Source organism: Diachasma alloeum, unplaced genomic scaffold (assembly GCF_001412515.2).
Source record: "Diachasma alloeum isolate Michigan unplaced genomic scaffold, Dall2.0 Dall_scaffold_00186, whole genome shotgun sequence".
Classification (NCBI taxonomy): Eukaryota; Metazoa; Arthropoda; class Insecta; order Hymenoptera; family Braconidae; genus Diachasma; species Diachasma alloeum.
In genome coordinates, this window is record NW_021680352.1 from 1,776,899 (window position 1) to 1,801,123 (window position 24,225).

General features: G+C 36.8%; 4 protein-coding genes across 6 annotated transcripts; 2 read left to right on the top strand and 2 right to left on the bottom strand.

Moving 5' to 3' along the window:
- The first annotated feature begins 5,939 nt into the window (after positions 1-5,939).
- On the top strand, positions 5,940-12,282 carry LOC107048308 (H/ACA ribonucleoprotein complex subunit 4). The gene is made up of 7 exons (XM_015271432.1): positions 5,940-6,005; positions 6,871-6,995; positions 7,907-8,239; positions 9,066-9,476; positions 10,315-10,435; positions 10,698-10,930; positions 11,182-12,282. Exons 1-7 carry the CDS (start codon positions 5,993-5,995, stop codon positions 11,473-11,475), a joined length of 1,530 nt encoding a protein of 509 aa, XP_015126918.1. The 5' UTR covers positions 5,940-5,992; the 3' UTR covers positions 11,476-12,282.
- Positions 12,274-16,402, bottom strand: LOC107048309 (26S proteasome non-ATPase regulatory subunit 14). The gene is made up of 6 exons (XM_015271433.2): positions 16,238-16,402; positions 15,919-16,025; positions 14,582-14,731; positions 13,406-13,669; positions 13,054-13,320; positions 12,274-12,615 (listed from the first exon to the last, which is right to left on the bottom strand). The coding sequence occupies exons 2-6, from the start codon at positions 16,009-16,011 to the stop codon at positions 12,454-12,456; spliced, it is 936 nt and encodes a 311-aa protein (XP_015126919.1). The 5' UTR covers positions 16,012-16,025; positions 16,238-16,402; the 3' UTR covers positions 12,274-12,453.
- Positions 16,178-18,664, top strand: LOC107048310 (COX assembly mitochondrial protein homolog). The gene is made up of 3 exons (XM_015271434.2): positions 16,178-16,502; positions 16,672-16,776; positions 17,803-18,664. The coding sequence occupies exons 1-3, from the start codon at positions 16,403-16,405 to the stop codon at positions 18,009-18,011; spliced, it is 414 nt and encodes a 137-aa protein (XP_015126920.1). The 5' UTR covers positions 16,178-16,402; the 3' UTR covers positions 18,012-18,664.
- LOC107048307 (probable tRNA-splicing endonuclease subunit tsp-2) lies at positions 17,908-22,119 on the bottom strand. Of its 3 annotated transcripts, none has more exons than XM_015271429.2 (5): positions 21,999-22,119; positions 21,664-21,932; positions 19,551-21,048; positions 18,782-18,942; positions 17,908-18,375 (listed from the first exon to the last, which is right to left on the bottom strand). In XM_015271429.2, the coding sequence occupies exons 2-5, from the start codon at positions 21,829-21,831 to the stop codon at positions 18,184-18,186; spliced, it is 2,019 nt and encodes a 672-aa protein (XP_015126915.1). In that variant the 5' UTR covers positions 21,832-21,932; positions 21,999-22,119; the 3' UTR covers positions 17,908-18,183. The 3 variants fall into 3 exon arrangements, with proteins under 3 accessions (XP_015126915.1, XP_015126917.1, XP_015126914.1); XM_015271431.2 differs by having other exon boundaries at positions 21,664-21,952; XM_015271428.2 differs by having other exon boundaries at positions 21,664-22,119.
- Positions 22,120-24,225: the final 2,106 nt, after the last annotated feature.

The window sequence follows — 24,225 nt, forward strand, 5'->3', positions numbered from 1 at the left end:
TTCCTATTGGACATTCCAATAGAATCGGCCAAAAACTAACAGAAAATTCACTAGAAATCCAATAAAATTTTCTGACGAATTCGCTAGGTCTTTCCATTAAATTTTTTCATCCGTGAATTGTTAATAAAGTTGACGTTGCCCGATTAGCAGCTGTGGGATGCGACGAAATCGGTATTATCCTTAAAATATCCTTAGAAAATAATTAAACAATACGAGGAGCAGGAAAAACTACTGAAATTGAAGGATAACTCAACGAAAATATGATGAAAATCCGGAGTTATGATCGAGCCTCTGGCGAATATCAACAATTTAGCATTAAATGAAGAACAAAGAGTGAAGAACAAAATGTTTCATCTCAATTTTTCTATTTATAATGCAATTTTTCTCGCGTACTATGTCGTGTACTAGATCCAAAGTGTTTAATCAGATAAAAAAATGACTGCAACTGATGAGTGACGAGAATGAAAAAATAAAATAAAATTTTAAAAATGAAGTAAAAATACAAAAAATGTATACAAAGAAAAAGTGTCCGTATTTGTGTCGTTTGCATGTATAAAAATGCTCGAGGATTAATATATTGTCTCTGTAAACGCGCCGATGCAGAATATTATTACGACTGTAAATACTATTGAGAATCAAATCCAAACTGAAGGGAAATTATTGATGAACAAAGAGTGAGAGAGTGAAAATCAGATGGATAGTGACTAGGATTAAGAGGAAATATTGAGAGTGAAAATGATGATTGAGACAAAGTGTTGCTTACGACGATTATGGTTTCTGTAAATATTGTATAATCCGTGTATAAATATCAGTAAAATACGTTACGAATCATTATATCTATGATATTGCAACAATAATAAACCATGATTAATTAATGACGAATGAAAATTCATGAATTTTTATTCTCAGTTAATTCACCAGTGAATAATTTTTTTGGTGTTTTGTTTTATTCATTTTCCTCCTGGCGTGAATTTAATCATGAGAGTTAGGACTGTCTTTGAAGGACAGTTAATTTTAAAAAATTCTTGGATGATTTGTTTTTTCAATATTGCATTGAAAATATTTAGTAGATGAAGAAGTGAAGAGTTTTTTTGCTAGTAAATTAGGAATCGTTTGCCTCTATAGTATTCAATTCATCATTTCATATTTTATTAAAATCAATGAAATTTTTTCTTCCATCAATTGTGCTATATATTTAATTTAGTTTAATAATTTATGAAATTTCAAATATGGAAGGATGTACCATCCATTTGTTCGATGAAAGTGAAGTCGAAGTAGTAAAAGGAGATAATTCAATTTCGACTATTGACCAGTTTTCACTCAATATCTCGGACTCTAAGGAAGATAGCAAAATCTTTGTTATAACCTTTTTTGTAGAGCCAATTGAGGGCTACAACAAATGTCATTACGAAAATTTCGCTATCTCCCTTAGATTCGGATATATTCCTCAAAAACTCAACAGACTCTACGCACTTCACTTCTGAATTCTTTCCCTTTGTGATGAGCCTAAACTGAGCTCAACTGATAAATTTTCTTTCTGAGTTGGGACTAATTAAAAAAAGTCTAGTGTCCATTTGAACCCACTCTCCCCTCTGCATTAATTAATAAATTAAAACTCACCACTCGATCCATTCGAACAATCCGCCCCAGCACACCACGATTTCCCAAAAAACCCAGTTCACAGTTGTTCACATCACTTCCTGGAGGTTGGATCACCGGTATGATAGAAGCTCCAGGGTAAACCCGCACTGTTGTCCTCCAGGAGGACCACTGACACAAGAACAAAGACTTTCCCCCCTTTTCCCAACCTCAACGAACAAAGAAACCCGTTAAAATTGTTTACAACTCGATTGTAATCCCGCGCATTAACAGAATAAACACTTCGGCACCTGCTGGGGCACCATCTGCGGGTAATACCGTCCGTCGGGAGGTGATCGGCCCCCTGGAGTGTCTCCTACGAGGCGGCACTCGTCAAGTTGTGGTTCTAACAAAGCATTCAATATGGCGTCGGAGGGAAGCCGACTGGCGATGCGCAGTAGAAGAAAATGGGTACTGGGCCTGCGCAGTGGGGTCTTGCAAATGGCGCCTTTCCCCCGGGAAAAATCCAAGATTTGAAAATTGATGCAGGTGAAAAAAAATTTTTTTGAACATGAAATATCCAAAAAAACACACAACTTCTACTGGAGGAGGCGAGGGTGGGGTAAAATGGACACTTTAGACTTTTTTAAAATTATTCCCAACTCAGAAACAAATTGATTAATTGAACTCAAGTTAGGCTTGTCACAAAGGGAAAGAATTGTTCTTTGTATTGAAAAAAAAGTAATTCAATTTTGTCAACATTTCAACGCCTCATTAAAATTTAAAAAAACTCAAAAGTGTCCGTTTTACCCCAACCTCCCCTCTGCATTAATTGAATTAAAACTCACCATTCGATCCATTCGAACAATCCGCCCCAGCACACCACGATTTCCCAAAAAACCCAGTTCACAGTTGTTCACATCACTTCCTGGAGGTTGGATCACCGGTATGATAGAAGCTCCAGGGTAAACCCGCACTGTTGTCCTCCAGGAGGACCACTGACACAAGAACAAAGACTTTCCCCCCTTTTCCCAACCTCAACGAACAAAGAAACCCGTTAAAATTGTTTACAACTCGATTGTAATCCCGCGCATTAACAGAATAAACACTTCGGCACCTGCTGGGGCACCATCTGCGGGTAATACCGTCCGTCGGGAGGTGATCGGCCCCCTGGAGTGTCTCCTACGAGGCGGCACTCGTCAAGTTGTGGTTCTAACAAAGCATTCAATATGGCGTCGGAGGGAAGCCGACTGGCGATGCGCAGTAGAAGAAAATGGGTACTGGGCCTGCGCAGTGGGGTCTTGCGAATGGCGCCTTTCCCCCGGGAAAAATCCAAGATTTGAAAATTGATGCAGGTGAAAAAAAATTTTTTTGAACATGAAATATCCAAAAAAACACACAACTTCTACTGGAGGAGGCGAGGGTGGGGTAAAATGGACACTTTAGACTTTTTTAAAATTATTCCCAACTCAGAAACAAATTGATTAATTGAACTCAAGTTAGGCTTGTCACAAAGGGAAAGAATTGTTCTTTGTATTGAAAAAAAAGTAATTCAATTTTGTCAACATTTCAACGCCTCATTAAAATTTAAAAAAACTCAAAAGTGTCCGTTTTACCCCAACCTCCCCTCTGCATTAATTGAATTAAAACTCACCATTCGATCCATTCGAACAATCCGCCCCAGCACACCACGATTTCCCAAAAAACCCAGTTCACAGTTGTTCACATCACTTCCTGGAGGTTGGATCACCGGTATGATAGAAGCTCCAGGGTAAACCCGCACTGTTGTCCTCCAGGAGGACCACTGACACAAGAACAAAGACTTTCCCCCCTTTTCCCAACCTCAACGAACAAAGAAACCCGTTAAAATTGTTTACAACTCGATTGTAATCCCGCGCATTAACAGAATAAACACTTCGGCACCTGCTGGGGCACCATCTGCGGGTAATACCGTCCGTCGGGAGGTGATCGGCCCCCTGGAGTGTCTCCTACGAGGCGGCACTCGTCAAGTTGTGGTTCTAACAAAGCATTCAATATGGCGTCGGAGGGAAGCCGACTGGCGATGCGCAGTAGAAGAAAATGGGTACTGGGCCTGCGCAGTGGGGTCTTGCGAATGGCGCCTTTCCCCCGGGAAAAATCCAAGATTTGAAAATTGATGCAGGTGAAAAAAAATTTTTTTGAACATGAAATATCCAAAAAAACACACAACTTCTACTGGAGGAGGCGAGGGTGGGGTAAAATGGACACTTTAGACTTTTTTAAAATTATTCCCAACTCAGAAACAAATTGATTAATTGAACTCAAGTTAGGCTTGTCACAAAGGGAAAGAATTGTTCTTTGTATTGAAAAAAAAGTAATTCAATTTTGTCAACATTTCAACGCCTCATTAAAATTTAAAAAAACTCAAAAGTGTCCGTTTTACCCCAACCTCCCCTCTGCATTAATTGAATTAAAACTCACCATTCGATCCATTCGAACAATCCGCCCCAGCACACCACGATTTCCCAAAAAACCCAGTTCACAGTTGTTCACATCACTTCCTGGAGGTTGGATCACCGGTATGATAGAAGCTCCAGGGTAAACCCGCACTGTTGTCCTCCAGGAGGACCACTGACACAAGAACAAAGACTTTCCCCCCTTTTCCCAACCTCAACGAACAAAGAAACCCGTTAAAATTGTTTACAACTCGATTGTAATCCCGCGCATTAACAGAATAAACACTTCGGCACCTGCTGGGGCACCATCTGCGGGTAATACCGTCCGTCGGGAGGTGATCGGCCCCCTGGAGTGTCTCCTACGAGGCGGCACTCGTCAAGTTGTGGTTCTAACAAAGCATTCAATATGGCGTCGGAGGGAAGCCGACTGGCGATGCGCAGTAGAAGAAAATGGGTACTGGGCCTGCGCAGTGGGGTCTTGCGAATGGCGCCTTTCCCCCGGGAAAAATCCAAGATTTGAAAATTGATGCAGGTGAAAAAAAATTTTTTTGAACATGAAATATCCAAAAAAACACACAACTTCTACTGGAGGAGGCGAGGGTGGGGTAAAATGGACACTTTAGACTTTTTTAAAATTATTCCCAACTCAGAAACAAATTGATTAATTGAACTCAAGTTAGGCTTGTCACAAAGGGAAAGAATTGTTCTTTGTATTGAAAAAAAAGTAATTCAATTTTGTCAACATTTCAACGCCTCATTAAAATTTAAAAAAACTCAAAAGTGTCCGTTTTACCCCAACCTCCCCTCTGCATTAATTGAATTAAAACTCACCATTCGATCCATTCGAACAATCCGCCCCAGCACACCACGATTTCCCAAAAAACCCAGTTCACAGTTGTTCACATCACTTCCTGGAGGTTGGATCACCGGTATGATAGAAGCTCCAGGGTAAACCCGCACTGTTGTCCTCCAGGAGGACCACTGACACAAGAACAAAGACTTTCCCCCCTTTTCCCAACCTCAACGAACAAAGAAACCCGTTAAAATTGTTTACAACTCGATTGTAATCCCGCGCATTAACAGAATAAACACTTCGGCACCTGCTGGGGCACCATCTGCGGGTAATACCGTCCGTCGGGAGGTGATCGGCCCCCTGGAGTGTCTCCTACGAGGCGGCACTCGTCAAGTTGTGGTTCTAACAAAGCATTCAATATGGCGTCGGAGGGAAGCCGACTGGCGATGCGCAGTAGAAGAAAATGGGTACTGGGCCTGCGCAGTGGGGTCTTGCGAATGGCGCCTTTCCCCCGGGAAAAATCCAAGATTTGAAAATTGATGCAGGTGAAAAAAAATTGTTTTGAACATGAAATATCCAAAAAAACATAACTCCTACTGGAGGAGGCGAGGGTGGGGTAAAATGGACACTTTATACTTTTTTAAAATTATTCCCAACTCAGAAACAAATTGATTAATTGAACTCAAGTTAGGCTTGTCACAAAGGGAAAGAATTGTTCTTTGTATTGAAAAAAAGTAATTCAATTTTATCAATATTTCAACCCCGCATTAATTAAATTAAAACTCACCATTCGATCCTCCGGGTAAAATCCAAGATTTGAAAATTGATGCAGGTGAAATAACAATTTTTTGAACATGAAATATCCAAAAAAACAAACCGTTTCTATTGGAGCATTTTTCTAGGGACTTCCTTAATCCCATAAAAAATTGAGGGAGTGGATCTCTCTCTGAACATCCGGTAGACGATTTGAACCCCTTTTTTCAGCGATTTAGAGCCCAAACCACTGAAAACTGTCCGAAAGACTCATCAGACAAAATTCAAAAAGACGGATGAATTGGCGGTATGCGCAGTGGCCCTGCGCAGGCGGAAAAATCCGAAACTACCGGCGCTAGTGCGGCCATGGCCCGCCGTTTTGATTGCATACCGCCATTGCTGCACGTGTGTTTGGTGAAAAAAAGTGTTAACAATGGCAGAAATCGGTAATTTCATAACTAATTATTGACCAATAATTCAGCATTACAACTCTTAAGTCGTTTTCGGGATTTTTCGGGGCATTTCAGGGGGTGAGCTGGGGGAATTCGAGGGGTTATTGTGTTGTGGTTGACGCGCCTGATCGCCACTGTAAACACGTGCTCATTGTTAACACCGATTGCAGCAATTGTTTAATCTACAACAATTAGAGGCTCTCGGTGTTGAGGATTGTTTATTGGGAGGGCTAATTCATCTGTCAAGCGAGGATTCCGAATGAGTGGAGGGGATTATTGTTGATAACTCAATTTTTAAGGTTATGGAGGGGGTTTGGAGCTTCTTAAAGTAGCTCTACCCTTACGGGAAATTCAAAAATTATTGAAAACTGCAAAAAATTGCAGAAAACTCGATTAGATTCGCAATTCCAATTTTTTTCTGAATTTAATTATTGTTTGGTTTTTCAAAGGAGAAATATTTAAAAATCAGGATTTAACCCAGTGTCTTATGTGAAAATTAAAATTTCTATTGTAATCAAAGATTAAAATCTGAATTTTTTTTCATTATTAGTTGTGAAAAAATCAAGAATTTTTTTGACACCTCATAAAAAATAATCCACCATTTTGCAAACAAGTTTTATTATTCATTTATAAGAGGGAAATGTCTGAAAAATATTAATATTTTGCGAAATTTAATTTAGATAATGTTGACTGGGGATGAATTTTTTCAGTTTTTCCACGCAATTTAGTTGAAAAATTTAAAAACTGAAAATATCTTTACGAAATGTGAAAGATTAGATTTATAGATTTGAAAATTGTAGCTGTTTTATAGATTTCGTAAAACTTATAATTGAATAATTATTGTTCAATGATTTTACAGAGAAAACAAAGAAGAAGAAGAGCAAGAAGTCCCTGGGGGAGGCACAGGTGGCTATGGACTGCAGAATGGAGCCCTCTGATGCTATTGTCAAGCTTGAATGCAAGGATTGGCCTCTGCTCTTCAAGGTTTTGATTAAAATCACATACTTTACCTTAAAATAATCATTAAAAATGCTCGCACTTTGTTTGGAAATTGCTAAATAACTTTGTGAAGCCATTTTTCGATTGTTTCTGTTGAGAATATTTTTCTTTTATATTTTTAACATATTTTTAATGTTTTTAAAACTCATCACAAATGCCTCCAGAATTTTTTTCAATTATGGAGTTATTGTTGACAGGAATTTGATGATTGACTTGATGTTTTCAATGTGAAATAATTTTTTTCGGGTTTAAGAAGCTTCTGAAATGTTCAGAAATCGATAATTAATTTTTTTCAAATATTTTTTTTTTGTGAGAAATGTTGTTATTTGTTTAGTAATGATTAAATAATTTTTTTTCCTGTAATTTTTTCAGTGTTTGAATTGAAATTAATTTTTTTCAAGCATTTTTTCTACTAAGATAACATTTAATCTCAATGAAATGCGAGGATGGGTCTTTGTTCTTTAAATTTTCACATTAAATCTATTTTTTTTACTCGAAAAAATCATCAGAAATATTCTTAATAGATTCAGAAATGATTGAATGATATTTTCCCTTTTGTTTTAAAGTTTAACTCGAAAATAATTTTTTCAAACCTTGAAAATGCTCTCACACTTTTCAAAGTTATAAGAATTCTTGGTAATTCTTATTTAATTAATTGGCATATGAAAAATGCTTCAAAAATGCAAATCAATTTTTTCAAAGTATTTGTTTTACTAAAATAATATTTAATCTCCATTAAATGCGAGGATTGGCCTTTCCTTTTTAAATTTTCCCAATGAATTAATTTCTTATTTGAAAATATAACTAGAAGTGCTCTTAACATATTCAGAAAGGATTAAATAACACACTCTTTTTTTTTAAAGTTTCACTTGAAAAAAATTCTTTTTTCTTCATAGAATTTTGACAAACTCCTCACCAGGACCAAGCACTTCACCCCCTTGACGAGTGGTTCAACCCCTCTCCACAGACCAATCGCAGACTACGTGAAGAGTGGCTGCATCAACCTGGACAAACCCTCGAACCCATCCTCCCACGAGGTGGTGGCCTGGATCAAGAGAATTCTGAGAGTCGAGAAGACTGGACACTCTGGCACTCTCGATCCCAAGGTGTCTGGCTGCCTCATCGTGTGCATCGACAAAACTACGAGACTGGCAAAGTCCCAGCAGGCTGCGGGGAAGGAGTATATCGCTGTTTTCAAGCTGCATCAGGCTGTTGAAGACACCAGGAAGGTAAAACCCACATTTTTTTAAATTCAAAATATGAATACTCTTATTTCCAATGCAGATATTTAAAAAAACTCTAGGGTTCTTTATTTTTCAAATATCTCTTGACATTTTCTAACGAGATGTGTTCAAATAATTATCAACAATTAGTTTTTATTTATTATAAAATAAATTAATTTTTATTTGTTGTAAATATTTATTATTAATTTGTAAATTATTTCGTCAATTAGAGCTTTTGGAGATAGATTTCGACATTCGTCGCAAAGAATTCATTTCTCTTTGAAAATATTTGTTGAAATTAACGAGTTCACTCTTAATCTACTAATTCAATGATCAAAAATGAATTTTTATAACAAAAATTCGTTTATTTATTTGTAAATTATCTCTTTAAAAATATCAACATGTATTTTTAGAGCATTATTAGATTCTGTTAAAAAAAACCTTCTGACATTTTCCTCTTAAATCTATTCATTAACAAGATCTTTAATTTTAAAAAAGGACAATAATAAATTTAAAAAAAGAAATTCCGTTGACAAAATTTCATTCTCCGCTAAATGTTTAATTATCTCCTTATTAATTACGAGGTGCAGAGGAAACATCAGGGAAGATTTTTGTTAAAGTCTTTCCTCATGTTTTCCTCTCATCATTTTCCTTCAAATCCAAAAAATTCTCAAATTTTGTTAATTTAAAAATTAATCAGTCAATAAAAATTGTTTCCCGAGAATTAATTCTCTCACGAAAATGTCCCTTCACCCTCCCAAAAATGGCACATAATTTTATTAACCCCTCTGCCGCTGCAAAAATAATCTGAAAACCATTGAAATAAATTCAGATAAATCAAGCGCTGGAGAGATTACGCGGTGCGCTGTTTCAAAGGCCTCCGCTGATATCCGCCGTTAAGCGACAATTGCGTGTGAGGACGGTTTACGACAGCTGGTTCCTTGATTACGACAATGAACGTAACATGGGAATATTTAAAGTTAAATGTGAGGCTGGCTCCTACGTGAGGACGATATGCGTTCACTTAGGTCTGTTCCTCGGGACCGGATGCCAAATGCAAGAGCTGAGGAGAAACAGATCTGGGGTGCAGGATGAGGAGGACAACATGGTGACGATGCACGATGTACTGGACGCCCAGTGGCTTTACGACAATCATGGGGATGAGTCGTACTTGAGGAGAGTTATCAAGCCTCTGGAGGCACTGCTGGTCAATCACAAACGAATTATCGTTAAGGACAGTGCTGTGAGTATTCCATACAGGACAGTTATTTTTGCTAATAAATTAGCTATTTTGCACGTCACTTCCTTCTGTCATGTATAATTCATTATTTATTTCATTTTATTAGATTGAATGAGATTTCTTTTCAACTAATTTTGTCAGATTTTCAACTTGGTTGAATGTTATCATCATCGTTATTCTTATTATCGCTTTCTTCTGTACAACCGATTGTTTTTTTTACGGTGCTATCTCTCCCCTCAGCCCTTCGATAAAATGTTGATAGAAAAATTTTATTTACGCATACGTGAATGAATTTGAAACATCACATTTGAAGAAACCATCAGAAAGCTCACTCTCAAGGAAATTCATGAAAAATTCGAAATTTTCAACAATCATCATAAAAATCAAATCAACCAATTAGCTATCGCAATCATCTTTTAACTTGGACTTAATGGCATTAAAACAAACATTTTAAGCTATGATTGAATTCATTTGAACCATGATATTCAAAGATATCCCCGGAATTCTGAGTTTCAAAAAATACAAAATTTTTGCAAATTTTCAAATTAATAAAAATAACGATTATTGCTGTCGCCTTCATCTTCGAACTCGGTCAAAAGGACATCCGAACAATTTTTTTAAGCCATCATTCAGTCAGTTCAGAACATTTTTTTAGTTATCGTGGGACAACCGATTTTCGAAAAAATTCGAAAATTAAATAAACTAATCGATGAATTAAATTTCAATTAATGGCGATTGATAGGGCTCAACAATACCTGCATTTAAAAAAATAAATTCAATTCCATCCATCCATTGCTGCTGATTTAATTTTGTTCTCAATCCCTTTTAATTTTTTTTTCAGGTGAATGCTATCTGTTATGGAGCCAAAATCATGTTGCCAGGAGTACTAATGTATGATGATGGAATTGAACTGAATAAAGAGATCGTTATTGTGACGACCAAAGGAGAAGCTGTTGCTCTGGGTAATATTTTTTGTATTTTCACAAATGAGGTTGAATGATTTTGCAACTATCTCGAAAATGATCGAATTTAGAGGAAAATATCAAAAGACCTTTTTTGTAGCTCAAAAGATTCTCTATAAAAAAGATCTTATGACATTTTTCTCTAAAAGCGATAGTTTTTGAAATATTTCGACAATTAACAGTTCTTCAAAACTCTTAACAATTGCTTTACGTTCTTAAATGTTATTATAATTTAATTAATACATTCTTGATTAATTCACAGCAATTGCCATGATGACATCACCAACAATGGCTGCATGTGACCACGGAGTCTGTGCTAAAATAAAGCGAGTTATAATGGAGAGAGATTCGTACCCCAGGAAATGGGGTCTCGGTCCAAAGGCATCCGAGAAGAAGAAGATGATTCTCGGTGGTAAACTTGATAAACACGGTAAACCCAATGAGAACACACCCTCCGACTGGTTGACGAATTATCAGGATTACACAGAAGTCAAGGTGAGACCCTCAAAGCCTAAAAAATTTAATCCCCTTCTCCATAAATTTCCTTATAATTCCTTTCAATTGACGAAAATAGTATCAAACGATAAATGATGCACGGCAGAAGAAAATTCTGTCCAAAATTTCATTACCAAGATGCTCAACAAATTAGAAAAACAAAGAATACAGATCATCAGATGAATTTACATTTGATCTTTTATTTTCAAAATTCTTAAGTAATTTTCCACTTGTTTTTCATTAAATTTCAGAGAGAAGAAAATGGAATTGCTGGCAAGAAGCGAACGCACGAGGAGTCAGAGGCCCCAGCCACCCCCAGTGCTCCAGCCTCTCCTAAAAAGGTGTCCGAGGAGATGGACGTTGATGTGACATCTCCAAAGGAGAAGAAGAAGGAGAAGAAAGAGAAGAAGAAGAAGAAGGAGAAGAAGGAGAGAGAAGAGGAGGCTGATGTGACACTTCCAACTGAAGCTGAAGAGTCTGAGACACCCAAAAAGGAGAAGAAAAAGAAGAAGAAGAAGAGCAAAGAGGGGGCGGAGTCCTCATAATCCAGTCCTGTAATCATCCTTCCCTCCTTCAATCCTTCATTTTTAACGATAGGACCAAGACGTGCGATAAAATAGGGATGAAAAATTGTGCGAAAGCTCAGAAGCTCAGGAATACGATGAATGATGTACATAAAGATGACTGATGTCTTGGCATTCGATAATTTTCCATTGAATGACGTACGAAAATAATTTCGTACCAACAATTCAGCCATCTTGCCTCATTGTTTCTTCCTGAAAATGATTTTTTTTTATATTCATTAAATAACAGATTTATTTCATTGCAGAGTAAAATTGAGAGAGAATGTATCCTGTGAGGCAATTATTTTGAATAAAAAGAAAATATCCGCAGGGATGTACGAGTTTTATTCACAAATTAGTGATGATCGAGAGAAATAATTCAGTAAACGTAGAGAAAGGGAATGAAGAGAAACAATGAGGGAGAAGAATCCTGGTAATCCAGTCCTGTTATCATCTTACCCTCCTTCAATCCTTCATTTTTAACGATAGGACCAAGACGTGCGATAAAATAGGGATGAAAAATTGTGCGAAAGCTCAGAAGCTCAGGAATACGAGTGAATGATGTACATAAAGATGACTGATGTCTTGGCATTCGATAATTTTCCATTGAATGACGTACGAAAATAATTTCGTACCAACAATTCAGCCATCTTGCCTCATTGTTTCTTCCTGAAAATGATTTTTTTTTATATTCATTAAATAACAGATTTATTTCATTGCAGAGTAAAATTGAGAGAGAATGTATCCTGTGAGGCAATTATTTTGAATAAAAAGAAAATATCCGCAGGGATGTACGAGTTTTATTCACAAATTCATGATTATCGAGAGAAATAATTCAGTAAACGTAGAAAAATGATAAGTTTCATGAAGGCACGAGCAAAAATATCGTAGCTTCATTTCTTAAAAAGTACTTGTATTTCGTAAAACACTCGTGTGAAAATTTCATACATGTACAATTGGTTATTTGAAGACAACAGTGTCGAGCATTGCTCCCAGGCATTGCACGATATTTGTGGACATGAGCATATCTACTTTTTCCTCCAGGTGACGCTTTGGGTCTTGTTTACCCACGTTCTTTATTGCCAGCTGCTCAGGTGTCATTTTCTCTTCGTCTTCCAGTGCCTGAAGGAATTAAAGACAATTAAAATATCATTTCTAAATATTAGAAATCATTCTGCAGATATTTTTCTCCATTAATTTTTTTTATCATTTTTTTATGAGGGAAAAAAATGTTGAAGACATCAGAAGTAATTTTTCTCATAAAAAATGAATCGGAATAATTTTTTTTGAATTTTTCCAATGATTTATAATGACAAAATAAAATTATAAAACCATCAAGAATAATTGTTCTTCAAAAAATGAATTTAGACATCAGTTTTTGGTAATTATCTCGAGAACGAAGGGAGATAGAGAAATTTTTGTTCAGACCTTTTTTGTAGAGGAGAACGAGTGCTACAAAAAAGGTGGAGACGAAAATTGGTCCACCCCGCATGGATTCCGAGATATTTGAAAAAAACAGATGATAACGTTGAATTGATTATGATTTCTGTGGCTAATTACCTTGTTATAATTCTTAGCAAGCTCCAGCATCTCAGCCACAGTGTTCTCATTCAACCTACTGTGCTCAGAGTACTCAGCAAGGGTAAGTCCATCCATCCAAGTCTTTTTATGAAGATTCAACAGCATCTTCTGCTCGAGTTCGTTCTTACGATAATTGATACTGATGCTGTAGTAATGACGATTGAGTCCATGAATGAGGGCCTGAACCGAGGGCTTCTGGAGGTGTCCCAGATTGGAGGTCGTCTGGCGAGGCTCCTGGCCGAGGACCTGAAGGAAAACATCTCCAGGATGAGTAAAGGAGAAATTTAAAAAATGAGAATGCAGAATTAAACAGGATTTTGTTGATTCTCACCATCATGTTGGGGTTTATTAACCTAAATGCATCGATGACGACCTTTCCTTTCACCGACTGAATGGGATCTATGACAACAGCTACTGCACGCTCACTGAGCGCCTCGAAGGACTGCTGAGTGTTGATATCAACGCCAGACAACCAGCAACCGAATCCTGGATGCGAGTGGTACCATCCCACCACCATTTCTGGCCTCCCTGTCTGCTTCAACATGTCCAACATTTTTGCTTGGAACACTGGATCCACCGCTTCTACACTCACACCCTACATGACAAGAGAGAGCATAATTCATTAATTGAATAAATAAGTAGACAACTTCGTTCATAATTTTGTCAATTTTTTTCTTGGTTCAACAAGAACGAAAATTTATCACTTTAACACCTGAGGATTTTTGATAATTCTTATTTTTCAGTCAACTAGAACAGGGCCCGTATTGTTGTTCTCCCTGGGTGCCAGAAGGAAAATCTCACCGTTTGTCACTTTCATTAATTTTTATCGCAATAATAATGCAGGAAAAATTAATGAAGTCAACAAAGTTTTTCAGAATGAAAATTTAATTGTTGAATTATTTATTCGGAATCGTCATAATCCTCTTCATCTTCTTTGTTTCTCTTTTGCTTCTTGCATTCGGTTTTTAGGGATGTATTATGTACTATATTTTTTTACAGAATTACATATTTTCTTATTACAGTAAGAAATTAATTTCACTTTTTTTAACAGTTACTGTAAACAAAAGATTACAGTACATAAAAAAATATACATAGACATATTACATTACTTAATAAGCGAAATAGAGGCTTCAAAAATCGTTACACTGGATTTTCATAATTTCATAATTTGTGAAAATTTTTTTGGAGGAAATTTCAAGCAATTTTATCACAGAAAATTCAAGATTTCATAGAAAAATCGATGGAAAGTCTAAATTTTATTTGAATTATCCCATGAAAATTAATATAAATCAGGAAAATTCATGGAAATCTATTCTGGAAATTGATGTGTTGACTGAAAATTCCTGCTGTTCGGAAATTTGAAATTTCATTGAATTCTCTGCGAAATCTAAAATTTAATGATTTGTTCCCCAAAAAAATGTCACACATCTAAAAATTAGTAGTCATTTCAATTTTCTTCTAGAGTGGATGATTATAAAAAATTCACGAAACGAATTTTTTGACTTACAGTTCCCGTCTGGGGCATTGCGAAGACATCGATGACCCTGACAGTGTAATCATCGACGAATTCCCCCAGCATGAGCCCCATGACTTCCATGGGGACGCCAGCTCTACCGTGCTTCAGCATTTTCAACAATGCCAGGGAGGAAATGTACACCTAAAAGTTCAAAATAATTAATATATTATTTAATTTTCTTCAGTAAATCAAAATAGAAAAAGAAGGAGACAAACTTTTAGTTCTGCAACAATTTGAAAAACGAGGAGATAACCGACTAATTGACTAAACAACCCAATTAAAGAAATAAATACTTATTAATTATGAAATTATCTAATAAACGAGTGGATCTACAGCAAAAAATCAAGAAATCTTTTGTGGCTCACAAAATATCGAATAAAAATGTCTTCATATTGAGCTTCAACCCTTCTCCTTGTTGAGATAATCGACGAACTAATTGACTAAACAACCCAATTAAAAAAATAGATACTTATTAATTATGAAATTATCTAATAAACGAGTGGATCTACAGCAAAAAATCAAGAAATCTTTTGTGGCTCACAAAATATCGAATAAAAATGTCTTCATATTGAGCTTCAACCCTTCTCCTTGTTGAGATAATCGACGAACTAATTGACTAAACAACCCAATTAAAAAAATAGATACTTATTAATTATGAAATTATCTAATAAACGAGTGGATCTATAACGAAAAATCAAGAAATCTTGTTATAGCTCACAATATTTCCACTAAAAACTTCTTCATATCGTGCTCTCAACCTTCTCTTTATTGAGACAATCCACTGATTGATTAACCACCCCAATAAAAAATAGGGGAGGGTAGACGAAAATGAACACTTTTGATTTTATTTGAAATATTCATGACGTGTTGCATTGTTCATGAAATGGAATAGTTTTATTTTCCAATCGAAAAATAATGATTCCCTTCGTGATGAGCTTAGACTGCGCCCAATTGATAAATCCCTTTCTGAGTTATGAATATTTTTAAAAAAGTCAAGTGTCCATTTTACCCCAGGCTCCCCTACATATTTCTGAATACTGAAATCACCTCCCAAACAATTCAGTAGCAAAGTGGTAAAAAGGTATAAGTCAATTTTGACTATTGACCAGTTTTCAATAAATATCTTGGAATCTAAGGGAGATGACAAAATTTTTGTTATAAACTTTTTTGTAGATCCGATTGAGAGCTACAACAAATGTCATTACGAAAATTTCACCATCTCCCTTAGATTCGGAAATATTCCTTAAAAACTCAACTTGAAGATGAGTCGACTTGAACCGCTTTACCACTTCGCTACAGAATTAACCCCTCTAATTAAAATAACTCACCTGTTCAGCAGTGTCAACAACCGGGGCATCAGAGGGTGGTGGCCCCTGGTTGAGGCCCGTCATGCCCCCTCCTAACCGTAATAGTCTGTCCATCTCCCAAAATAAACCTAAAAAAATTGAAAATAAAAATGCAAAGCCCTCCGAGCCCCAAAAAATCATGAAAAATCTTTTTTCAGCGTTAAATTCAACTCTGAAAAATGCTCCTGAAATATTTTCGAGGTTATCTACTGCACTGACAGTTCTTCCCTCTTTCAACCCCATTCTCAGTCCCCAGAAATTGGGGTTTATTAATTTTTCGAGGGGAGAATCCTTCACTCACCTCGCTGCGACGATCAGAAGACAGTAATTACTGTTTTTCACTCGTTAATTAATGGAAACAAACTGGGGAAGCGGGTGTTCGATTCAAAGGACTGACAACCTCAAATCTGCAGTCTCATGAGCAGTTGTACAGTTGCTTCACGCGAGTGTTTGCCACTTTGGAGCAATGGCGGAGGCAGAGAAAAAAAACGAAACTGCGGAAAAACAGGGAAAATCGGTCAGGGGTGTTTTGTCTCCCAAATTCACTGCTGGACCCCACGGGCTAGGTAACTCATTAATTCATCCTCCCACACTCCAGTTGTTTCTCAATAAATATCAAAATTCGTGGCCCCGAATGAAGACTCGATATAGGTTAGAGTGAGAAAATCCTGGAGAAGGGTTTATTTGTTGGTGACAGTGTCAAGGGGAAGGACGATTTTATTTTTTTGGTTTTAGGCGATCCAGACGACAGGAGTCTTCGGAAGTTGGAGAAGCAAGTGCTGATTCCACAGAAAGTACGCGACAAAGCGAGAACTGAGAAATGCACAGAGGAAGTCAAAGGTAAATAACATGGGAACACTTGATTAATTGTCAGGGTTAATTATTTCTGGAAGGAGGGGGTTTGGGAGGAAGTGTTAAGAGACATTTTTTGTGGAGAATTTGATTCGCTACAAAAAGTATTCTTTGATGAATTCTCTTGGACCTGGTCTTCTCTGAGATATCGATGAAATAAAAAACAAGAGATTGCTCTTGAATTGCATACAGTAGGGGAGGTTTGGGTAAAAGGACACTTCTGACTTTTTTTAAAATTGTTAATCAGAGGTTGAAATGTTGATAAAATTTAATCATTTTCTTCTCAATACAAAGAACAATTCTTTCCCTTTGTGATGAGCCTAAATTGAGCTCAATTGATCAATTTGTTTCGGAGTTATGAATAATTTTAAAAAATTCTAAAGTGTCCGTTTTACCCCACCCACGCCTACAGTTATTTTTGATAATAAATTAGCAATGTGCTCCGAATGGCAATTTTGCACGTCATTTCCTTCTGTCATGTGTAATTTATTGTTTATTCCATTTTATTAGATTGAACGAGATTTCTTTTCAACAAATTTTGTCAGATTTTCAACTTGGTTGAATGTTATCATCATCGTTATTCTTATTATCCCTTTCTTCTGTACAACCGATTGTCTTTTTTACGGTTCTATCTCTCCCCTCAGCCCTTCGATAAAATGTTGATAGAAAAATTTTATTTACACATACGCGAATGAATTTGAAACATCACATTTGAAGAAACCATCAGAAAGCTCATTCCCAGGGAAATTCATGAAAAATTCGAAATTTTCAACGATCATCATAAAAATCAAATCAACCAATATAGCTATCGTAATCATCTTTTAACTTGGACTTAATGGCATTAAAACAAACATTTTAAGCTATAATTGAATTCATTTGAAGCATGATCCAATTATAATTTACGGATATGGCGATCCCTGCTCCCCTCTATTCATTTCCTTTAAACTGAGATGAAAGTCATCTCGTTCATGTCATTAATCCTCAACATCAACTAAAAATTGTTTTCCTCTCCAGCTTTCACTGAATGTGGCAAGGAGTCTGGCTTACTGATCTGGCTGGACTGCCGCGACACCAACAAACGCCTCTGGGATTGCGCTGGGAAGTGGTTCCACGATAAAGAATTCGTGGCACAGTGCACCGAAGAGTACCTAAACGAGAGGAGCCAGTACAGAAGGACTGGAGTGGGTGCCAAGCAAAAACGAAAGCACTCTGCTATTTTCTAATTTCATCCTGAACAATCACGACTCTTCACACCTAATTTAAATCACAAGTCGAAATCTTTAGATTTACTTAGTTTATGTACATAACTATCTCGCAGTGAGTGAGATAAAAAATACAGTGAAGTTATTTTGGAAATGTTAATTAATATTGAAAAATGTGGAGATGATGCTGGAGTTAAGATGAATCGTCGTCCTCGGAGTCCTCGTCCTCATCGTCATCCAGGGGAATTGGCTCACACGTTTCATTGGGATTCCATCTTCTTATTAGTAATTCACGTACTGTAAACTCTGACAGTGCCTCCAGGGGGACTGGACTGCTGCTCCTGGGGACTGTCGAGGGCCAGAGCACTTGAACGATTAATAATTCCTGCAGGAATAAACAAATTGGAATGGATTTTACAAGTGTGAAATTTTTCTTTGCATTGTTCTTTGAATATCTTGGAAACGAGCCGATTTAGAAAAAAATGTTAAGAGACATTTTTGTGGCTCATGAAATTCTCTGCAAAAAATGTTCTATGATGTTTTCTCGTAAAATGCTTTGTTGCTGAGATAATTGGCAAATTATCAAGTGCGAGAATGATTGCTATGAGATATTGAAAAATGGAAGCTTTGTTATTTGTTAAAATATCTGAATAATGGATGATTCTACGACAAAATGTGAGAAAACAATTTTTGTGAGGAATTTTCTGCTCGAGGAAAAAGATCTTCTGATAAATTTTCTTAAATCAACTCATTCCTGAGATATTTCGAAAATAATGCAGTCCTTTTTATACCTTGGCAACACTTTGTGCCAATCTATTCAAACAATGAATATTCAACCAAGAGGAATCCCTTTTCATTTTGCTGTCGTCCCTCAGGAGACTATCAGCATCCACAACTTCAATAAAAACGATGTAAGAAGCGTGGTAGAACTGCGGTCCCTTCTTATACAGCACTGAAAAATTTAAAAAAAATATAGAAAACAAGTCTCAAAGGACAGAAAATGAACTCAAAAGAGAAATTAATTATGTTAATTATTTTTTATGCACTTCTTCATTTTTTTAGAAATTTACTTAAGAGATCAATTGAATGTCATGAATTGTTTCATGAACATAGACTTTAATAAGCTGTATTCATTGACACCAATTAAAATTCAATTTTTCATACCGATTTGAAAAAATTGATATTTTTCCAAAAATCGATTTTTCAACGATCACTCAAAAAATTGTCATCAAAATGGAATTAGTCGTGGCTCAAAAAATTGATAACAATAGCCCCTTGATTCTATCAGAATATGATGGACATGAAAAAATTGATATAAAAAAATAGAAGAAGAGAATACTGAAATAAGAATTTAAAAAAGAGAACCCATTCAGAACCCAATTGCTAATTTATTACCAACAACTCCCCTCATTGACAAAAAAATGCAATTCTCTACTTCTTTAACTTCTCTTCCCCTTCGTATTGAATCCCTCAAATAAACTGCCCGAAACAATCAAAAAAGCCCTTCAAAACACCTAAATTCTTCGACAATTCTGTGATTAAAAAGCGATTTAGCCTCACCGAAATCCCCAGAGCACTTGAGTCCCGGCTTGACGACCCAGCCCTTGCTCCTGAAGTAATGATAAACGACATATCTGCTGAAGAACCCCTCATCCTGTTCATTGAAGTGCCTCCAGGCCTCGATAATACTGAAGAACTGTCCTTCGTAATTGACAACCTGAAGACAGCCCAGTCCATACATCAGGAAGAACGTCTCCTCGAAGGTCAGCTGCAGGGTCTCTGCCACAGGGAAGCCCTCGGTCTCGAGCCTGGGGTCAATGGTCTTGAGATAGCTCTCAGTGTCCGAGTCACTGTCCGGCAGCACCAGCATCTCGTTGGGGTTCACCTTAGTTTTCTCCTGAGGGAGCTGCATGAAGTCCTGGAAATTGTCCGGCTTCAGAGAGCCCTCCATCTCGTCGTTCAACACGCAGATGTCGTCCCCCTGGGACTCAGTCTCCATCGACTTGCTGGGATCGATTATTTCGAGGACTTCCTCGTCTTCTGTGGAGTCCAGGACGACTTCGTCGATTTCCCTCTGGTTCTTCCGGGCTTGGGGAATTTTTTCCGAGGGCCTCTCAGAAGTTTTTGGGGCTGGAGAGGCTTCTGCTGGTAGTTCCCCATCAGTTTCGAGGGATCTGACGACTGGGGATCGATTATCCGGGGCTTCTGCCTGATTCTCCTCGAGTTTTCGATTGGACTTTAACGAATTCTCTGGATCTTCGGACTCTGGAGGGGGTTGGTCATCAGTTTTTGGGACTGAAGACTCATTTTCAGGATTTTTTTCATCAGTTTTGGGGGAAATTTCAACTGGTGCTGGGTCTTCTGCTGGTTCCAGTGCCCCAGAGCCATTTTCTTGGTCTTTTTTCGGGGATTCTGGGGGATTTTTCGGGTCTAGATGGGAATTTTCTGGGGTTTCTGGGTCTGGAGCTGCTACTTCATCATCTGTTGTCATCAAAGTTTTGTTCTCCTCAGTTTTTTCATCGATTATCGACGAATTTGTGATGATTTTTGATTTTTCTAAACTTTCAGATGTTTTCTTTTCACATTTGCCACCGAATCCTGGCGAGTCCTCTTCAGTTTTCGAGGTTTCTTCCTCTTTTTCATCGTTTTTGGTGATCTCTGGGACTTCGTCAATACTTTTTGATGAACCCCCACTGGTCTCAGGGGCTAAATCACCTTCTGCTGAATTTTCCTCGTCCTTCGAGGGTTTTTCTTCGTCTTCAATGACTTCTGATGCTTTCTCAGCACTTTCGGTTGCATTTCCACTGCCCTCGGGATCTGTAACACCTTCTGGAGGCTCAGAAGCCACGGAAGAGGGTTTCATGCTCTCGTCATCATCGTCAACCTTGTTGGAAGCCTCTGCTGAAAATAGAAAAGGCTCTGCCTCCAACTTTCGGACGTCCTCCAGCCAGCGTTTCCTCCTCTTCCACTGGCGCTCCTTGACCTGTGGTGGAGCTCCGAATCGACGTTTCCCGAAGGAGGGGAACCCTCGGGACAACGAGCCCTTGCCGAACGACCCCTAGACATTAATCAATTATTTTTACTAATTACAAGCTCTCAAAAATTTTTTCATTCCTCTTCAATCTAGTGGTGAAGCGGTAAAATGAGTTTTCGAGGAATATCTCCGAATCTAAGAGAAATAGCGAAATTTTCATTATTACCTTTTTTGCAGAACGAATTGAGAGCTACAAAAAAGGTTATTATAAAAAATTTGCTATCTCTCTTAGGTTCCGAGATATTCATTAAAAAGTGACCAATAGTCTAAATCGACTTGAAGTGGTTTATATTTTTCATATTTTACACGATTTCTCTGCATATCTTACTGTTTACAGGGTTGATGGAAATTTTAATTCACCAACTCGATTGGATTATTCAGAAATCAACTAATAAAAATTGAAAAACGATAAAAAAGGAGAAAATTTTTTTTTAAACAGATAAACAAATTTAATTATTTCGTTTCGTCGAAGCTATTGCGAACTTCTTCTCCATGCTGATGGGAATTTTAATCCACAACACGAGTTGATCATTCATGAATAAAATAGAGAAATAAATGAATAAATCAGTAAGTAAAAACGATTAATAAATTAATTAATGAAGGTAATACATTACATTACATAGCAGAACTATAAATTACCATGCAGTAGACAGCTGCCATCTCCTCGGGATGAGCGATGCAAGTTCCTGAGGCACTCAGGTGGGCTGTGTACATAACCCACTCGTCATTTTTGTTGAGGGGGATCGGAAATGGGCGCTGGGGCTGCTGGCGGACGCGCTTTTTACGAGATGGCTCCTTGAGATTCATTTCCAAAGGCTTTCGAACACTCCAATCAATTATTTTTGATCACTTCCGAGGGGATGAGGTCGACGTTGTCACCGGTTTGTTTTGATTCCGATGAAAGCTATCTGGAAATTTTCACCGGGGGCTATTCTATTTTATATTTTATTTTATTTATTTATTTATTTATTTACCTCTGAATTTCTCATTCACTCAATTGCATTTATTATTTATTTATTCAATTATTTATGTATTTATTATTGATCGATAGAGCCAGTTCGTCAATGAAACTTGTACTCTTGTAGACGAAGTTAGAATATCACATGAGAAATTAAAATTCTCGGGTCGTCACTGCGCATGCGCAAGATGGCGGCCGGCCTCCGGCACTGAATGCCGCATTTGGCGCTCGTTCCGCGGTTTTTTGGGTAAAATTAACGAAATATTGATTAATAATGGGGTAATTCATCGATCATCGTGGTCTACAATCATTCTGTTATGGAATTAGTCTTCGTTTTGCTGCATTACGAACAGTAAATCGCGTAAAATGCGGTAGAACCGTCAGCACACGGCGCAACTCCAAGATAGCGGCCGGTCTTGGCGTTCGTTCTCAGTAGTTTCGGGAAAATAGAGGTAAAATCATCGAAATGACTATTAATTGTGTAGTAATCAATGATTTTATGAGGGATTCAGGGTTTGTTTCGACGAATTACACGTGATGGGACGAAATAAAAGTTTCAGGAATTAAAATTCTTTGCTCCTGTGCGACCGACATTTTTGTGACGTCACAAGATGACGCCTGATGTGTAATTCTGAACAATTGAACGAGTTTTCAAAGTGTTTGCCAGTGTTTATTGACTTAAATAATCGATTTAATTAATTAAAAATGGGATTAAATCTTTGAATGAGTGAAACTAATGGGGATAAAGGATTTTTTTGTGATTTTGGAGTTGTGAAAAGTGTTTGGGATTTTCTCTGTTGTTGACGTGTTGATAAATGCACAAGATGTCGATTCTAGTTTCGTCTTTTTATCGAGTAAATTCGATTTTGAAAAACGTGAGTGATGTGTGAAAAAGTGATAGTGAAGGGGAAAACTCATTTCACGTGATAATCAGCGTTTGACGAGGTGAGACTTCCTGAGGCACGTTCCACAGTCAGGTAAGGCCCCCAATTGATCTAGTTTAATTATTGTTGGTTGTTGATAAACAATTAGTAGAAGACCGTCTTCAATCGTTAATTACTCGAGATTGGCTGAGTGAAATTGAAGAATTTTTTTTTATTACCAAACTTAATTCTTCAAGCTGTAAAATGCAATGCGACTCATTCAAATCGCATCATTTGGTCTGAAGATATTGATTATTTGCAAAAGTTCAATCTTAAATTCTCCTTCATTAAAAGCCAATTAAAATTATGAAATTTATTGAATACAAATTACATTGTCCAAGAAGTTTTAAGGACAAGTAAATACTCCCAGGTATTAATCTTCATAAATAAACAAAAACTTCATTTTATTAATCTCGAAGAAAAATAAATCAGTCTCTCCCGTTCTCTTCAATAAAAAATATACTTTGCACAAATCAATTGCGCATTCTCGAAGAAATCCTCTTCATCAGTCTTAGAGAATCAAAATCCCCTCGATCTCCTCTCGAAAATTAATTTATGTACAAAAAGTTGTAGATTCTTTTTCACCGGGTAAATTCGATTTTGAAAAATGTGAATGATGCGTGAAAAAGTGATAGTGATAACGCAAATTCATTCCACCTCAATTCCCTTAAATTAATAGCAAATCAAAATTATGAAAATCATTTTTTTAAATTCATTGAATACAAATTACACTGTCCAAGAAGTTTTAAGGACAAGTAAATACTCCCAGGTATCAATCTTCATAAATAAACAAAAACTTCATTTTATTAATCTCGAAGAAAAATAAATCAGTCTCTCCCGTTCTCTTCAATAAAAAATATACTTTGCACAAATCAATTGCGCATTCTCGAAGAAATCCTCTTCATCAGTCTTAGAGAATCAAAATCCCCTCGATCTCCTCTCGAAAATTAATTTATGTACAAAAGATTGTAGATTCTTTTTCACCGGGTAAATTCGATTTTGAAAAATGTGAATGATGCGTGAAAAAGTGATAATGATAACGCAAATTCATTCATCTCAATTCCCCTAAATTGAAAGCAAATCAAAATTATGAAAATCATTTTTTGAAATTCATTGAATACAAATTACACTGTCCAAGAAGTTTTAAGGACAAGTAAATACTCCCAGGTATTAATCTTCATAAATAAACAAAAACTTCATTTTATTAATCTCGAAGAAAAATAAATCAGTCTCTCCCGTTCTCTTCAATAAAAAATATACTTTGCACAAATCAATTGCGCATTCTCGAAGAAATCCTCTTCATCAGTCTTAGAGAATCAA